The following is an 18,174-nucleotide window of genomic DNA, read 5'->3' as shown; positions in this document are numbered from 1 at the left end:
TAGATCCATCCATGTTATTGCAAATGGCAAGATTTCATTTCTTTTTTTTTTTTTTTAATTTTTTTTTTTCAACGTTTATTTATTTTGGGGACAGAGAGAGACAGCATGAACGGGGGAGGGGCAGAGAGAGAGGGAGACACAGAATCGGAAACAGGCTCCAGGCTCCGAGCCATCAGCCCAGAACCTGACGCGGGGCTCGAACTCACGGACCGCGAGATCGTGACCTGGCTGAAGTCGGACGTTTAACCGACTGCGCCACCCAGGCGCCCCTCATTTCTTTTTTATGGCTAAATAATATTCCATTGTGTATGAATACCACTTCTTTATCCATTCTTCTATTAGTGGACACTTGGGCTGCTTCCATAATTTGGCTATTGTAAATAATGCTGCAATAAACAGGGGTGCATGTATCACTTTGAATTAGTGTTCTTGTATTCTGGGGGTAATACCCAGTAGTGTGATTACTGGATCATATGGTAGTTCTATTTTTAACTTTTTGAGGAAACTCCATACTGTTTTCCAAAGTGACTACATCAGTTTGCATTCCCACCAACACTGTACGAGGATTCCTTTCTCTCCACATCTTTGCCAACACTTGTGTTTTTTTAATATAGCCATTCTGACAGGTATGAGATATCACATTGTAGTTTCGAGTTACATCTCCCTGATGATGATGTTGAGCATCTTTTCATGTTTATTGGCCATCTGTAGGTCTTCTTTGGAGAAATGTGTATTCATATCTTCTGCCCATTGTTTAATTGGATTGTTTCCTGGGTGTTGAGTTGTATCAGTTCTTTATGTATTTTGAAAACAACCCTTTATCAGATATGTCATTTGCAAATATCTTCTCCCATTCATTCAGTAGGTTGGATGCCTTTTTGTTTTGACAGTTTGTTTCCTTCGCTGTGCAGAAGACTTTTATTTTGATGTAATCCCAATAGTATCTTTTTGCTTTGATTTCCCTTGCCTCCAGGGACATATCTAGAAAAATGTAGCTATGGCTGATGTCAGAGACATTACTACCTGTGCTCTCTTCTGGGATTTTTATAGTTTCAGGTCTCACATTTAGGTCCTTAATCCATTTTATTTGTGTATGGTGTAAGAACGTGGTCCAGTTTTCCCAATACTATTTGTTGAAGAGATTTTTCCCCATTGTATATTCTTGCCTCCTTTGTCAGAGATTAAAAAAAAAAAAAAGATTGGCCATAAAATTGTAGGTTTATTTCTGGATTTTCTATTCTGTTCCATGGAGCTATGTGTCTATTTTTATGCCAGTACCATACTGTTTAGATTACTATAGCTTTATAAGGTAACTTGAAGCCTGAAGCTGTGATTCCTCCAGTTTTTTCAAGACAGCTTTGACTATTCAAGGTCTTCTGTGGTTCCATACAAATTTTAGGTTTGTTCTAGTTCCGTGAAAAATGCTGTTAGTATTGTGATAGCAGTTGCATTAAATCTGTAGATTGCTTTGGGTAGTATAGAGATTTTAACAATATTTGTTCTTCCAATCCATGAGCATGGTATGTCTTTCCATTTCTTTGTGTCATCCTCAATTTCTCTCATCAGTGTTTTATAGTTTTCAGAGTACAGGTCTTTTGCCTCTTTGGTTAAGTTGGTATCTAAATAGTTTGTTATTTTTGGTGCAATTACAAATGGGAGGATTTTTAAAAAGCTTTTATTAAAATTCCAGTTAGTTAACATATAGTGTAATATTAGTTTCACATGTAGGATTTAGTGATTCAACACTGCCAAACCCAATGCTCATCACAAGTGCACTCCTTAATCGCCATCACCTATTTAACCCATCCCTGAACCCAAATCCCCTCTGGTAACCATCAGTTTGTTGTCTATAGTCAAGAGTATGTTTCTTTGCCTCTTTTTCTTTTAATTTCACTTACTGTTGCTTCATTATTAGCGCATAGGAATGCAACAGATTTCTGTACATTGATTTTGCATCCTGCGACTTTACTAAATTCATTTATCAGTTCTAGTAGTCTTTTGCTGGAGTCTTTAGGGTTTTCTATATATATCTGCAAATAGTGAAAGTTTTACTTCTTCTTTACCAATTTGGATGCCTTTTATTTCTTTTTGTTGTCTAAGCGCTATGGCTAGGACTTTAGTACTATGTTGAATAAAAGTGGGGACACTGTACATCATTGTCTTGTTCCTGACCTTGGGGAAAAGCTCTTCGTTTTTCCCCACTGAATGTGAAGTTCACTGTGGATTTTTCATATTTGGCCTTTATTATGTTGAGGTATGTTTCCTCTAGACCTACTTTGTAGAGGGTTTTTTTTTTTTTTAATCATGAATGGATGTCATACTTTGTCAAATGCTTTTTCTGCATCTATTGAGATGATATGACTTTTATCCTTTCTTACCGATGTATCATGTTGATTGATTTGTGAATATTGAACGACACTTGCATCCTAGGAATAAATCCCACTTGATTATGACGATTTTTTTAATGTATTGTTGGGTTCTGTATGCTAGTATTTTGTTGAGGATTTCTGCATCTATGTTCATCAGAGATACTGGCCCATAGTTCCCTTTTTTGGTGGTGTCTTTTATCTGGTTTTGGTATCAGTGTGATACTGACCTCATAGAATGAATTGGCAAGTTTTCCCTTCTCTTCTATTAAGTCTCAAATGTTTGGTAGAATTCACCTGTGGAGCCATCTGGTCCTGGACTTTTGTTTGTTGGAAGTTGTTATTACTAACGCAATTTCTTTGCTGGTAATTGGTCTGTTCAAATTTTCTATTTCTTCCTGCTTTATGTAAAATTATGTTCCTAGGAATTTATTTCTTCTAGGTTTTCTAATTTATCAGCATATAATTTTTTATATATTCTTACAATTGTATTTCTGTGGTATTGGTTATTTCTTCTCTTTCATTTATTATTTTTTTTAATGAGTCTGGCTAGAGGTTTATCAATTTTGTTGATCTTTTCAAAGAAGAACCAGCTCCTGGTTTCAGTGATCTAGTTTTTGTTCCAATTCATTTATTTCTGGTCTAATCTTTATTATTTCCTTCCTTCTGCTGCTTTGTTTTGTTCTTTAACTCCTTTAGGTGTAAGGTTAGGCTGTTTTGAGATTTTTCTTGCTTCTTGACGTAGACCTATACTGCTATAAACCTCCTTCTTAGAAACGTGATAAAAGCAGTTATAGAATGTAGGTTAAATTTTTATTTCCGTATATTCTGTGCTGAAGGTAAGTACAGGTTTCTGTACTTGGAAAGTGAAGAGACATGCATTCAGCCACACCTGTGTAGCATTTCGATAGCACATCAACAAGAACAGAGTGATGGGTAGGATGATGTTCATTTTCACCACAGGCCCAGTCAACTATAGCCTTGTTATTTGTATGTTTAGTGTTAGTATACTTTTTTTTTTTTGCATAATATAGTCATCTCAGTGAAACTGAAGTTAGAGAATTTCTTTCTGATGTGGAGATTCATGGCTATACATTCAGTAAGCACAGACTTAAAGTTACTTTTAATGATATGATTTTCACATTCAAACTTGCAAAATTAGCTGGCATGAATAATTTTTATTTTTTTAATCAAATTGTGGTGTCTGTTTTGAGTAGCGGATTATGGATATGTCAATATACAAATATATTTAGGCTATACATGCACATAGATACATAATTCTAAAGTTAGTTTTATCTACTCCCTGGACCTTCTAAAAGTATATACATTTTATAAAACTCAAAACGAATTAAAACAGATACTCCCAATGGAAGAAAAGAACTTGGTAAGTGCTATAGGAAAGTATAAAGAGCACATGGGATGAATATGCATTAGTATTAAAATTACACATCAAGCTCACTTAAGCTGGTGTACACAGTATCCTGCGCCTTTAAATTGTTTCTTTGAATATAGCAGGTATGTGTTGTGTGTAACATGTCTAGGGGTAATTCCTGAAACATCTATTTTTCTAAAAGAAGTCACTAGTGATGAATTAGTGTTATGTCCCAGTAAGTGACTGCTTTTTTTTTCGTTTTAGCTGTTATGGAATTGCAATCGGGCTAGATGTGTAACTGTAGTGTCATAACATATTAAGAAAAAGTCCATTTGTTTCATAAGCATCATTTGGAGTTAGAGAAATAAAATTGAGTATATATCAAATACCTCATACAAAAGACTATACAAAAATCATGGACTTTATTATACTTTAAAAATCTTCTAACAGCATAGTTCCTGAAGCCTTGTCAGAGAATACCTACTTTGACAAAAAATAAGCTCTCCACCCCACACGTATACCACCATTACATAAAAATTGAGTTCTTCAAATTCAATTCTAAAAGGAAATGTAGCATGATTTTTAATTGTATATATGCATGATTAATAGTATCAGTGAAATAAGAATTAACCAATTCACTTAACATTACAAAATCACAAAATATACAAAGCAGTTTTGCACATTAGTTATAACTTAATCCCCAGTTCTCATATTAACTGAAGTAAATTACATGAGTACAAGCCACAAGAGACTAGTTTAAAAGTGTCATATAGTTCCAGTTTCAATGTGTGTCATTAATGTAGAACAAAATCTCATGAAAGAAGAGTTAAGTCAAACTTGCTAAAAAATAAAATGAAAGCCTTGCTTGCTACAATCAGTGTGTTTGAATATTTTAAGTACAGTTTGAATGCTAGGAGGTCGTTGTCAAAACCAATGTTAGTATTTTCATTTTATTAATTCAGGTAGCAGAAGGTTTTGCAATACATGGGATCTTGGGGTCTATCAGCATTTATAAGATTCAAATCTTAAATATTTGTAGCTCCTACATGTAACTCAAAATTAACATCAGATGCCTTTACCACACAGGGTTATATGTTATGTAATGTGTTACGCATACCCTACTCCCCTTTTCCCAAGCATAAAGGTAAACGTCATTTTACCACCCCTAGAGCCTGAGAATTCTTTTGAAATTAAACACATACTAGTCATTGTAGAAATAGCAAAAACAAGACTGGCCTTGGGAACTTTGTCCAGTCCCTTGTTAGCAAGTTTTTAAAATTTTGAAAGGGAGAAGCAATACTTAGTTTCCTGTCTACTGATTTCATTACCATAGTTATAAAAGTACTGTTTGTATAGGTAGCAGAATGCATAGCTGAATTAGGTAGACTTAGTTTCTTTTCTTTTAAAGAATCAGTTTTGTTAATTTCTAAAAACCATCAAGCATAAGTATGAATCTGAGAAAGCTATCCCAAATTCTAATTCAATCACCACCAAAGCATCCAAGAGCCAGAAGGGATTTCAAAGGGTAACAGACCAAGATCAGCTTTAACATTATGCAGAAACCCATGGGCAGCCTTCGTCAAACAAAAAGGAGAGTTTCTTAAAGTTGATGCTTAAATATCTGTAGTATGGAATAGTTCACATAGTTCTAGAGCAATGGAACAAAAGTTGAAATATCTAAAATTGTTAATCTCACATAATAACTTCGATTTGGTGTTGGAATGCTCTTTGGTCTGATCTGTGGACATGGGTGTATTATTGAGGAAATTCCTATCAAAACATGACTTAAAAGGAACTACCTAAGTCTGCCAGTGCCTTTAACTTTAGCCTTCACTTTGACCCAGAGTACTAACAAAGGGCAGCACTTCGTTACCGTGCAAAGCGCCAGCCTCGTAAAACTGCCCCTAATGCTAACCACCTTCCTTGTAGGGTGACAAGTTTCATCTGAACCAAGCGAGGCAACAACTGAATAGTATAAACAAAAGACTTAATGAAACAGAGAGCTTACTAATTCTCAGAAGGGTCTTAAAAGCCGGACCTGCCATGGCTAAATCAAGTGCTGACCACAGAAATTTCGACTTCTACCAAAGGAATGACACACAAACTATCAAGAAAGCATTCCCATTTAGCAAGCACAAAATCAACTGTCTTCAGAAAGTATTCTGTAAATTTCTACTTTTTTACTATCTGTTTTGGTAACATAAGGCTTCAAAATAATGATTATCAAGTAATCATTATTCCCATTTGGCACATGGATAAAAAGAATATCATGATCCTATATATAATTATTCCCTTCCACAGAAAACAGGGTGCATACCGTGTGAAACAGCCACACTATATTGTGAGAGCTAAAACAGATGCTGCTTCTAAATTCAGGACTAACACGACTATATCAAAGAACAAAGGGCTTCTCCCCTTGTAAAATTAGTCTTAGTGGCTGGCAAATCTCTTGAAAATTTTAGTTATGTGACTATTTTACTCAATATAATTAACCTGTCTCTATATAGTTTTACACGTGAAACAAAGGAACATAATTTCTATCAGCAATGTTAAAAATCTGAGTAAATAAAAAAATCAAGTTTTGACATAGAGGGAGGCAGCAGGGAAGTATCATTTAACCTTGGCACTAGGCTAAAATCCTTCCTTGGTCAACTCTCTTATACCGAACATTCAATTTCCTTTCAATATTTCATAGAATTAGACCTTTTATGCATTTGAAGAGTAGAAGTATGTACAATAACTAGTGCAAATTATTCTATTCTCATATATTAGTTATTTGCCTTTGTGGATATAAAGTGGTGATCAGTATTTTATCAAAACATGGAATTATGAAAATACTGTGCATATCAGTCTGAAATTTAAAAGATTACATTTTCTAAACTAAACTCTGGGCATTTTTACTTTAAGCAGGCAACAACCGTTATAGAATTTCTTTTGAAATGTCACTTGATTTTCAATAAAAATTATTTCACGCAATGCAGAAAATATGGTGTATTATCCTGTAACAATATCTTTACATTTTAAGTCCTAATCTAAAATGTACTTGAACAAAAAAAATCCCTTTTAATAAATTCCAAAATCTTATTTTAACCATTACTGCTCTGCAGCAATAATTCAAGTTCCAACCTGAGAACTAAGAATAAGATAATTAAATGCCAAGGGCTGTATCAATCCTGAACTGAAGACACTTAAGCTTCTTTCCCACTGGCATCAGGTGTCATACATCAGAGAAATGTGAGCAATCCCAGAAAGTGCCCTGAAATCACAGTACCACCTGCCACAATTTGAAACCTTAAGCCTAAAATCTTTTTTCTAATTACTTTATAAAAGTTCTATTGCACATTTAATAGTTAAAATATTTGCAAACTTGTAGAATTCTCTGTATAAAGGTTTTGAACCGATTCAGTTGAAAGCTTCCTCACTGCCAGCAAAAATGTTCCTAATGAGAAGAGGAAGCATATCCATGAATATCTGAAGCTGAAGAATAAATGGTTTCTTATGGTCACAGCCAATTACAACGCAAGAAGTTCACAATTTGAAGGAAAAAAGGCTCGAACAAGTGTTAATTCCTCAGCAATCTACTTCAAGGAGATGAACAGGTTTCTTTTAGACATGTGGAATTTGATGTTACTGCATAGTATATCATTTTTAAGGAAAAAAAAACAGTGCATACCTAAGTGGTCAAGGTCAATCTTATTTTAAAAAATGAAGTTAAAACAGGTAAATATAAACTTTAGTCTCCTTGGTATATCAACAAAGTTGTTACCTTGTGCCATTTCACCACAGAAACCGTCAATAAATTCCAAGGGGGGTAATACCAACCAAAAAGCAAGGATAAGTTCATGCTTCTGACTCTCTTTTCTTTCCTTCTTCTCCCAAATCACTCTCTTCTGACTGGCTACTGCTAAGGACAACAAACTGCCCCTCACTACTGGCTTGGTTTGGTCTACTGGAAGCAGCTATCAACCGACTTTGTTCTTCTAAGTCCTAGTAGAAAAGACAGAAAAGAAACTAAGTTTGTTTGCAATCAAATGCAAAACTATGCATTTAAAATATGTATTTGAGAGCTGCTCAATCTTTCTGTCATGAACATGTATGCAAAATTCTGGCAACTTACTGAAAACAAAGGCTACACACAACCAGTGCAACACCAAAGTGAAATTTGGCACCATTTTAGAAATCCTGTAAAAGCCAACATTTCCCTCTTCTCCATTTCTATGGCTAACAACATTCAGACCATCGTTATCTTTCACTACATACCACACCAAAAGGCTCACAATGGATCACTCCACAGCCCTTCCCTTCCACCTCTCTGTCCAACTTACCTTGCTAAATCAGCCGTTGCCCTCCTCAGCCTAACCTAGCAAGGAAGCCTCAACTTCAGTGTCATCGTCACGTCCCTCTCCTTTGTCCATAAGTCCAATCAATTCCCAATTCCTGCTGATCTGTGCTTATTAAGTATCCCGCAAATTTCTCTTTTCTGTTGCTACTGCCACCACCCATAACTGGGTCTGACACTCTCATGTATCACCATCTAATGCATTTTCCAGTTTTTGCTCTGAAACTTGCCTAACTTAAAATTATCCTGTTGGATGGACAATGACTTGACACTGCTGGTAACATTAAATATTTACATAAATATATGTTCATTCCTGGAGGCCAACACAGCTTCCAGCAATGGCAGTTAAGTCTATATACACACAGCCTCTCAAAAGACCTGCTTTGATAGCAACAAACTTCGCTGGAATATGGAAATATAAGTTCTGGTACGTTTGCTAAACAGCAAGTCGACGACACATCGGTAACTATAACGTAAACATCCTATCAGAAGACAGATGTCTTCCTTTTCTGCTGCGCTATGAATCATCTGATTATGAAGTGGCTGAGGAAGCAGAAACAGAATTTCATTTGGAAATTCCAACCTGAAAGTCACAGTGCTGAATTAAGGAAACTTCATAAACATCACATCAAAAAAGATCTAGATACTAGGACTACATACCTTTTCGATTTGTTTTTGTTTACTGAGTTCTTTCTGTTGTTTCTCTTTTACCCTCTCTATTTCCTTTTGTTTTTCCGATGCCCTACGATCCTAAAACACAGATAAGTACAACTAATGAATTAAATATGAAACAACTTTAAATTTTAGACTTTTCAATTCATATGGCCTTTGTAACCTTTTCATATTTTTATATTTACATGAAAGCACACTAAAAATACACATTCTTAGTCATTTATCCAAATTCTAAATACTGCATCAGCAATAGTATCCACTGATAACGTTGCACAGCAAAATCATTTTATTTACTTGCTAATATGAAAGATCTTATATTACTTTAGATAACATTCTTGGATAATTAATAAGTATCTTAGATTCTTACCAGTTCTGCATGCAAAGCTATCTGTTTTGCCAGTCCAACAGAATCACAAATCTAAAAGGGGAAAAAATAGGAAAAACTCAGCCAGTTCTCATTCAAAGTAATAATTTCAAGTATCCAAATGGCTGGTGCAACTAGATTTACAACTCATTATAACACACTGCTTCAGACAAAACCTGATTTAAGAATGTTTCAGTCCCCAAACGAAGCACCTGTGTATTTTCTTCAGAGTCTGAGTTTCCGCTGCTGCGTCTCGCCTCTTTCACACACCCACCTTCCGGTTATCTCAAATTCATTACTGAGATGCTAAGGTTTGCAGAGAACTAAGCAGATGCTGATGCTGTTCTAAGCTGAAGACATCTGCAAAAGGCTGATTGCGGGAATATACTGCAGTCCCCGAGTAAGGGAATGAGGCCAGAAGACTGCACTAGCCCTCAATGGCCAGGGAAGACACAGGTCTGTAAGTCAGAAGGCCCAACATATCGGCTCAGGTACCTTCAGAGCAACGGGCTTTGGTCAAACAACTCTGCTGAAGTAGGCCAACTTTGGGAGTTTTTTCCAGAAATCTTACTAAGAACTTTGACTATGATATATATTTCACAACCTAAACACATTTTGAAAGGCCATGTATACCTTTTCCCCCTCATTGTTTGATTCAAATATGTAGCAGACTGATGACAGATTACTTTCACTTCTGCCCCCTGATGTCCGAAGAACAAATCCAAAAAGCCTTTTATTTTCCTGGTGTGTAGCATACAAAACTACACTGGGTAATGGAAACTGCCAAAGAAAACATCAGAAGCAAACATGAGATTTTTCAAACACTTACAACCCACTCTTATACATAACAAACTCAATTGCTAAGTTATATCATAAACAGATCATTAGAGCCAATTTTTTTTTTTTTTAACAACGTGGCAATCCAAGAACAAAAATGTCATATTTGGTTTGGATTACCAGGCAGAATAAGAGGTTGTTGAATGCTGAATTTATTAGTCATTTACACATTTTACAATAATAGAATAACAAAAATGCTCTATATTATTAAATGATTAAATAAGAGCATATACTTGCAACTATTTCAACCTAGATAACTATAAACTCAATCATGTTCACCTTTTAATTCCTCCTGTGTTTATCCTTAACCAGGCAGCATATATCATATCCTAAGAAAACCTAAGTATCACAGCAGATTGCACAATTCTTTAAGTTGCATGGAATGTTCAATTATAACTTTATGGGGGAAGATGTCCACCATCAGCTTAATTATAACTTAGCCAATCATAATTACTACCATATTTCAATATATAGGTTCAGAATTATTATAAAGATACACATGTGTATGTGCACAGAGGGATTTCCAATAAAGCTTTAAACATGCCAAACTCACCGTGAGCCTTGTAACTTGTGTCTGTGGATCAATTAACCTATAATTAAAATTTTGGAAAACACTTTAATTAGGCTGAAATTAAACTTTTCGTACTTTTTTTTTTTTTTTTAATTTTTTTTTTTCAATGTTTATTTATTTTTGGGACAGAGAGAGACAGAGCATGAACGGGGGAGGGGCAGAGAGAGAGGGAGACACAGAATCGGAAACGGGCTCCAGGCTCTGAGCCATCAGCCCAGAGCCTGACGCGGGGCTCGAACTCATGGACCGCAAGATCGTGACCTGGCTGAAGTCGGACGCTTAACCGACTGCGCCACCCAGGCGCCCCGACATTTATTCATTTTTGAGAGACAGAGAGAGACAGAGCACAAGCAGGGGAGGGGCAGAGAAAGAGGGAGACACAGAACCCAAAGCAGGTTCCAGACTCCGAGCTGTCAGCACAGAGCCCGACGCAGAACTTGAACTCACAAACAGCGAGATCATGACCTGAGCTGAAGTCGGATGCTTAACCGACTGAGCCACCCAGGCGCCCCATTTTTTGCACAGTTTTTTAAGGGGAAGGTCATTACTTACTTTAAACAATCACAAGTGACTAATAAATGTGACTCTGTCATACGAAAGATGTTATGGATGGCCCGGGCAGCTAAAATTTGCCGCATTGTTTCATAAACAACATCTGGATTGTCATCTGATTTCACCTCCATGGAACCAAGGAATCGGACAATAAATAACTGATGAAGAATAGAATCTACAAAAGAACAAGATACATTATATATTTCTAAATTCCACATATCTCTTCCTAAGAATAAAACACACTGTCACCTTTTAGATTTTGTAGTAAAAAATACAACCTAGTAGAAGTATTTACAAATTACTCCTAACTACAGTGTTCATGTTATAAGAAAATTAAGGTCTCAAATTCAAACAGCAAAAGGTTCTGCTTCAACAATAGGTGGTTCTTGTACTATTCTTATACCTTTGCTGTAAGCTTGAAATGTATCAAAATAAATAGTTACTGCAAAAAGAAAAAAAAGTCATGCTCCAGTTAGCAGAAGAAAACATGAACTGCTAGGAAAAACTTAAAGGACAGCTTCTGCATTGAGAATTTGACTACGAGGTCAGAAGTATGATATTCTAGAATTTTAATGAAATCTTTAAGCCTGATTAAGTTCTGTTGCTTTGAGTGTACTATGAGCAAAAAGAAAGCTATGAAGTAAATGTACCATTAAAACAGCATACATCAGAATAAATAAAAACAAATCCTTCACACAGTTTACCAGAGAATTTTTAAAATATAAGAATACTGCACATCTGTTTTACCTTCAGTTTCAGATTTTGTACCTCCTCCAGATTCTCCAAATGGATTTGTGCGCCTGAAAAGTTTTTAAAAAATTATGAACCAATGGTCAGTTACCATGAGCCATATGGAAGAAACCTCAATCATTGAAACTGGAGTTAAAAACTAAGAGTCACAAAAACTTGTACACACATTTTTTTATAAAGCTCTAAAATGCCTGATCCTGTCAAGGTACACTACTGATGACCACCTTACTCTGACAAAGGCCTCTACCTTCACACTTAGCAGGCTGAACTCAAAGCTGCTGCATTCTAGAAGATGTGGATGAACTATAGACAGACACACACACACCCCAACATCCTAATAAACCATGTTGTGAAAACCTTGAATTCAAATAAAGGGGGAAAGGAACAGCCGATTTAGCTTCAATTTTAGCTACCTAAGAAAAATGCCAAGGATTTCCTGGGATTTTAAAAACCTCTTTTTAGGTCCTTTATTACATGTTGCAAGTTAACTATGCTAACTTGAACATTTTTAAATTTTAAACCTGTATTTCTGAAGGCATATGTAATGGAATGCAAGAAGAAAAGCTAAGTGGGGATGAAACTACCTCCCCTAAGGGTGTTTGGTTCTTGGCACACCCACAATGAAGGAAGAAAAGTACAACTGAAAATAGGTTTTATAAACAAACAGAGAGCTAAGTTGTTTTAAATAACATTGGCATTAAGATAACATGAAATTGATCTCCATAATACATGTCTGACCTATTCTATCAAATCCTAAGTAGATTTCTATGATCAAACAGAAATTTTTTCTTGGTCATAGCCATGTATATCCAAATCAATGTATGAGGTGTCCAACCTACTTAAATAAATTTGCCTTAAGTCACATTTCCTTCATCCCAGAGCCAAAAACAAATTTTTTTAACAAATTTGATATTTCTCATTATATAAACAAAAGATGATTTATTAATGATTCACAACATGAATTTAGTGCCTTCCTGGAGACTTTTTTAATGTTTATTTTTATTTTTGAGAGAGAGAGACAGAGCATGAGTGGGGGAGGGGCAGAGAGAGAGGGAGACACAGAATCTGAAACAGGCTCCAGGCTCTGAGCTGTCAGCATAGAGCCCTACATAGGGCTCGAACTCATGGACTGTGAGACTATGACCTGAGCCAAAGTCGGACACTTAACCAACTGAGCCACCCAGGTGCCCCAGGAGATTTCTTACTCTGACTCAAGATGATATTTTTCCTTTTTTTTTTTAATGTTTATTTTTATTTTTTGAGAGAGAAAGAGAGAGAGAGAGAGTTGGGGGAGGCACAGAGGGAGAGGGAGACAGAGGATCTGAAGCAAGCTCTGTGCTGACAGCAGAGAGACCAACGTGGGACCCAAACCACAAGACTATGACCTTAGCTGAAGTCAGGCACTTAATCGATTGAGCCCACCCAGGTGCCCCTCAAGAATTTCTGAAATATTGTCGTGACCTAAAGAATGGACTGTTAGCTTTCTTCTGCAATTTTAAGAGCAAATACCAGAAGCAAATAATTCAAAATTAAGTAATCTCAAAAAAAATTCAAAATTCTCTTAAACTGAATTGCCTTCACTTATTTGAGGCAGAAAACAAAGAGAAAAACCTACATGATTCTTTCTCAACTACCAAAATTAGGTAATTAAAGAAAGTACAACACAGCTGATATATATATGTGAGACACACTGTGTAAAAATGGAATCATAAACCTTATAGACCATAGAACCGTATCACTATGATGCCATCACCCACCTGCCTCCCTGGCCAAAGGCTTTTGCCTGGCCAGGCTGATCTTCACACACAGGAGAAATGATGTCAAACTGTATTGGAGTGTCTGGGGCAACAAGAGAATCTAGAGAGAGGGCAGCCAAATTTGTGGACTCAGATCCCAAGGATCCTGAGCTGCTGGTTCGAGCTGTCGGTGGCCGAGATTGTCTAAGCACAGAAGAAAACCAGAAGGCATTGCATTTAGTTTTCTCTTTTGGAAATTAAATACAAACTTTTTTTTTTTTAAGTAGGCTTCATACCCAACAGAGCCCAACATCGGGCCCGAACTCACAACTCTGGGATCAAAACCCAAGCTGAGATCAAGAGTCAGACACTTAACTGACTGAGCCACCCAGGTGCCCAGAAAATACAATTTTATGTCAGTAAGAGGAACAGAACAAATTTCAATAAATACAATCACAGCTACTTATTTAATAACAGACTTCTTTCTTTCCAATGACTAAATTCAAAAACATAAATGACCTCACTCTAGAGATAAACACTAGGAAAATTTGGAATCTTTTTTATTTAGCATTCTCGCTGGTAAATTTACCAATGTGAAAATATACTTTCTATGTCTGGGGGGCATATCTCGTACTAACGTAAGTAGCACTACTAAAATCAAAGTGTTTTGCTAACACTTTCAATAGCCCATATAGTTTTAAGACATTTTTTTTTTGAAGTTTATTTACTTATTTTTGAGAGAGAGAACGAGCGGGTGAGCAGGGGAGGAGGGGGAGAGAGAGAGAGAGAGAGAGAGAGAGAGAGAAAGAGGGAGAGAGAGAATCGCAAGCAGGCTGTGCACTGTCAGTACAGAGCACAGTGTGGGGCTTCATCTCATGAACTGTGAGATCATGATCTGAGCCAACCAAGAGTTGGACACCTAACTGACTGAGCCACCCACGCGCCCCAATAGCCCATACAGTTTTAAATAACCAAAAGTCTGGTAACTCACCCTGCCGGGCGCAGACTTTCATGCCTCTGCTGGAAAGATGGGGAAGGAGTGACCGCTTCCAAAGCTGACTGATTTACTCGTGCAGCAATTTCCTATTTTGTTTTTTAAAAAGGACTAGAATTAGTAAAGCAAGAAAACCAAAAGTTTGAACAGAACTCTGAATTGTCAGAATGCTCTTGAGTAACACTTAAAATGCAAACTGGAGTAACTAAAGTAGTTCCACATTCCATCTTAATATTAAGACACATAATTAACTTTATAACATAATAAGCTTCCTCTTACTTCTTACAGACCTAGGTCTTTAAATATTTAACTACCAGATTTTCTAGACTAAGGTTTGTATTGTTAGACCTAATACAGCATCTAGTATATAGGTACTCAACACATTTGCTAAATAAATAAATTTAAGAGTAGGAAACAAGCAGAAAATATCAAAACTATTAAAAAATTTTATAACTATACAGCTGAGTGTTTTCATGATCTTCCAAAATATATTTACGCTCAGAAACATCTACATATTTATTAACTGATGAAGTTATCATTTTTGGACCAAAATGTGAAAGAAAGCTTCCTATAAGAAATATTTTTAAACTTCATATTTCAAACATTGGCTACATAAAATAGTATTTGCATTAGAAAAAACATCATGTAACATTTAAAAAAATTTTTTAAGTTTACTTATTCAGGCAGAAAGAGGGGGACAGAGTATCCAAAGCAGACTCTGCACTGACAACAGAGAGCCCGACGTGGGGCTTGAACCCACGAACCGTGAGATCATGATCTGAGCGGAAGGCAAATGCTTAACCGACTGAGCCACCCAGGAACCCCGTCGTCACTTAACATTTCTGCATTTCTGTGTCTTATAGTTAGCAAAAATATCACGACAATGCTACAAGTTGATCAGAATTTCTCCTCTCATTGAACACAGATAAAGTAATTCTGGATAATCTGGAAAATACTACTTAAAATTCAGAGTTCTGATAACTTGTGGGAAAGTAAGATAACCCTGAATTATTCAAATGCAAACACTGTATTCACCACGTATTCTCTAGGTATTAACAGATCATTCAACTTCCATTTTAATTTTTTGTTGCTCCCAAGTAGCATAACAGAAAGGAAAAGCTAGACTGGCAACAGATCTAATTACTACAAGCAAAAGGCTTCTCTACAATTAGCACTAATTTTCTCAGATTAGGCTCATAAAATTATTATACAACTAATAGAAGTTACTAATATTTTGGAGATCATGAGATACTGTTTCTTTATTCAAAACTTGTTCCCAGGAATCTAAGTCCTAGGTGTCTTGGGTGGCATTTCAAAGCCATTATGATAAAAACAGAACTCTTCAAATTGTTCTTCCATTCACTTGAACTTAAAACCTGCAAGTCATCTTTAATTCATCTCCTTCATCCTTTATATTGGTCAGTTAGTAACTACTCTAGTCAATGTCTTTTTACCTGTTTCTACAATGTATCATTTCTTCTCTCTTCTCTTAGTTACCAGGGTGTCCAGACCCTCAGCTCATCCCTTAATTATTGTAATGGTCTCCTACATGTTCCCAGACACCCCTGTCTAATCAACTATTATCCAACAACAGTTTAAGACTTAAAAAAGTGAGGGCTTCCTAAAGAAATCAGCCCTGTTCTGCCTCAACTCAAATTATCAGTACTGCACAGCCTTGCGGCGTCCCCAGGTTCACAGCACAACTGGGCCCACCAAGACTGGCAGAGGACACACAGCTCCTGTCCTAAACCAAGTCTTTTCCCAACTACACTGTAGTATGGACCCACTTGTTTCCTTCCACAGTTCTCTGGGTTCTGCCTGTATATCTGGATTGCACCTACATGGAAGTTCATCTGGCTTGATACCCTTGCTACTCAAAGTGTATGTGGCAAAACAGAGTTCAGGCTGAATACCCGAACCCTAGATATAATATGTATTTTAACAAGATCCCCAGGTGATTTGTATGCACATTTCAGCTTTCAATTATTCTCCAACAAGAAACTCCGATTATACTACTGGTTTCAGAAACACACCGTTTCTGCCTTTGTGCTTTTGTTTTTATTCTCACGTCTGTAATTTCTTCTCTTATCCTCAAAATATGGACAAATCTTAGCCAGCTCAGGAGTCTGTATCATCTCCACAGTTTTCTCTAAAATTAAAGTCCATATTTGATCTTAACATTTTCAAATCTTAAGCTTCTAGTCATTACTATACACTTTCAATTATATACTATTTTATATGAAATGTTACTTAAATGTTACCTTTGTATTCCCATACACAGAGGCCCCTGGAGGGCAGAGCCCTGGCTTATTCTTATTCATCTGTATCCTTATCCATGGTGCTCAGCCCAAGGCTAAATCCAGCATTGATACCCAGTAAATATTTGTTAGCTGACAGATTTCCATTACATTTGAAATAATTTATCTAAGAAGACCAGATGCTCATATATGGGTACGTTAAAGCTACCCATTCAAGGGCAAATCAAGATTACAGAATTTGAGAGATTAAGACATAATTAATAAAAGCCATGTAATCCACAGAAGTATTCAATTTTGCCAGATCTGGATATCATAAATAAAAACATTACCTCTGGATTTTCACTTAAATATATTTGTTTGGATATGTTATTTATTGTACAGATCCACTGCAAGAGAAAAAGAAAAAGAAAAATAAGACTTTTTTCCTACAATGCTTCTCTTCTAAACGAGAATGTTCAATATCTCATTGAATAGAAGTTTCATAAGATGTAACACACAATCTTTCTCACAAAAACAGTATTCTCCTATATACATAAGTATAGTCTGTGTGTAACAGAACAGTGAATAGATTTATTATTTTTAAAGCCCAAATTAACTTCATACAAGGGAATAAAAATATAGCAATAATGTTAAGTTATAATTTAGTAGCCTGTATTTGTCTTTTTATATCACTTCCCTTCATAATCTCCACCAAATAAGAGAGTCTGGATTCAGATATCATGATTAACACTAATGCAAAAAAGTAAAGAGCTAAATATATTCCCAGCGAATGCATTTTACATACTTCCCTTCTTCAGATTTATAACTAATTAACATAGAAAATGCTCTCTCTTCCACATTTTCCACTTCACTCTTGAGGATTTCAGTCCATGATGAGCCTCATTAAACTAATATTCTGTGTGGTAAACCCTGCAGAGAGCAGACACAGGTCTGTGTTCCTCACAAACCAAAAGCAAGTTTTAATGCCTACTCTTTTGCATAAGAGGTAAATAAAAATAGATCTCTATGTAATTTCTAACCTTGTCTTCTACCAACACAGTTATAATACCAGATAAAATGGCTCAAAATCAAGTATAGTATACTTTCATCAAAGAGTATTTCTCAAGACAAAGTTTTTGAAGTGTCAGTTCTTGGTGGTAACTTACCTTCCATATTTGGTGCACTAGAAGTAAAAATGGAGCCAAAAATAAAAGACTCGTGAGGAAGAACAGACACTCCCAAATTTTTGTTTTTCTGTCTTTCATTTTAAGCTTTACTTGCTTCCTGCCATGCTACATCTGTTGCCACTATGTTCTTAATGCAGCAAATACGGTCTCAGAAAGTTGGTGAGAGAAGAGAATAAATTAAACTGTCACCTCATGAT

The 18,174-nt window shown here is 36.0% G+C and overlaps 1 protein-coding gene across 2 annotated transcripts in view; it reads right to left on the bottom strand.

The window, feature by feature from the left end:
- Window positions 1-18,174, bottom strand: part of APPL1 (adaptor protein, phosphotyrosine interacting with PH domain and leucine zipper 1) — a 56,285-nt gene that overhangs the window by 14,663 nt on the left and 23,448 nt on the right. The window contains exons 13-22 of one of the 2 annotated variants that reach the window (XM_030307065.2): window positions 17,141-17,197; window positions 14,551-14,642; window positions 13,581-13,763; window positions 11,821-11,873; window positions 11,074-11,248; window positions 10,504-10,540; window positions 9,747-9,893; window positions 9,117-9,167; window positions 8,738-8,827; window positions 4,142-7,725 (exon numbers count right to left, since the gene is read on the bottom strand). In XM_030307065.2, the coding sequence (XP_030162925.1) occupies window positions 7,579-7,725; window positions 8,738-8,827; window positions 9,117-9,167; window positions 9,747-9,893; window positions 10,504-10,540; window positions 11,074-11,248; window positions 11,821-11,873; window positions 13,581-13,763; window positions 14,551-14,642; window positions 17,141-17,197 (1,032 nt within the window). In that variant the 3' untranslated portion in view covers window positions 4,142-7,578. Of the gene's footprint in view, window positions 1-4,141; window positions 7,726-8,737; window positions 8,828-9,116; window positions 9,168-9,746; window positions 9,894-10,503; window positions 10,541-11,073; window positions 11,249-11,820; window positions 11,874-13,580; window positions 13,764-14,550; window positions 14,643-17,140; window positions 17,198-18,174 lie in introns of those variants that run through there. The other variant, XM_032592323.1, reaches the window with a different exon arrangement.

This window comes from Lynx canadensis, chromosome A2 (genome assembly GCF_007474595.2).
Source record: "Lynx canadensis isolate LIC74 chromosome A2, mLynCan4.pri.v2, whole genome shotgun sequence".
NCBI classification, from domain to species: Eukaryota; Metazoa; Chordata; class Mammalia; order Carnivora; family Felidae; genus Lynx; species Lynx canadensis.
This window is presented reverse-complemented; position numbering and strand designations above follow the sequence as displayed.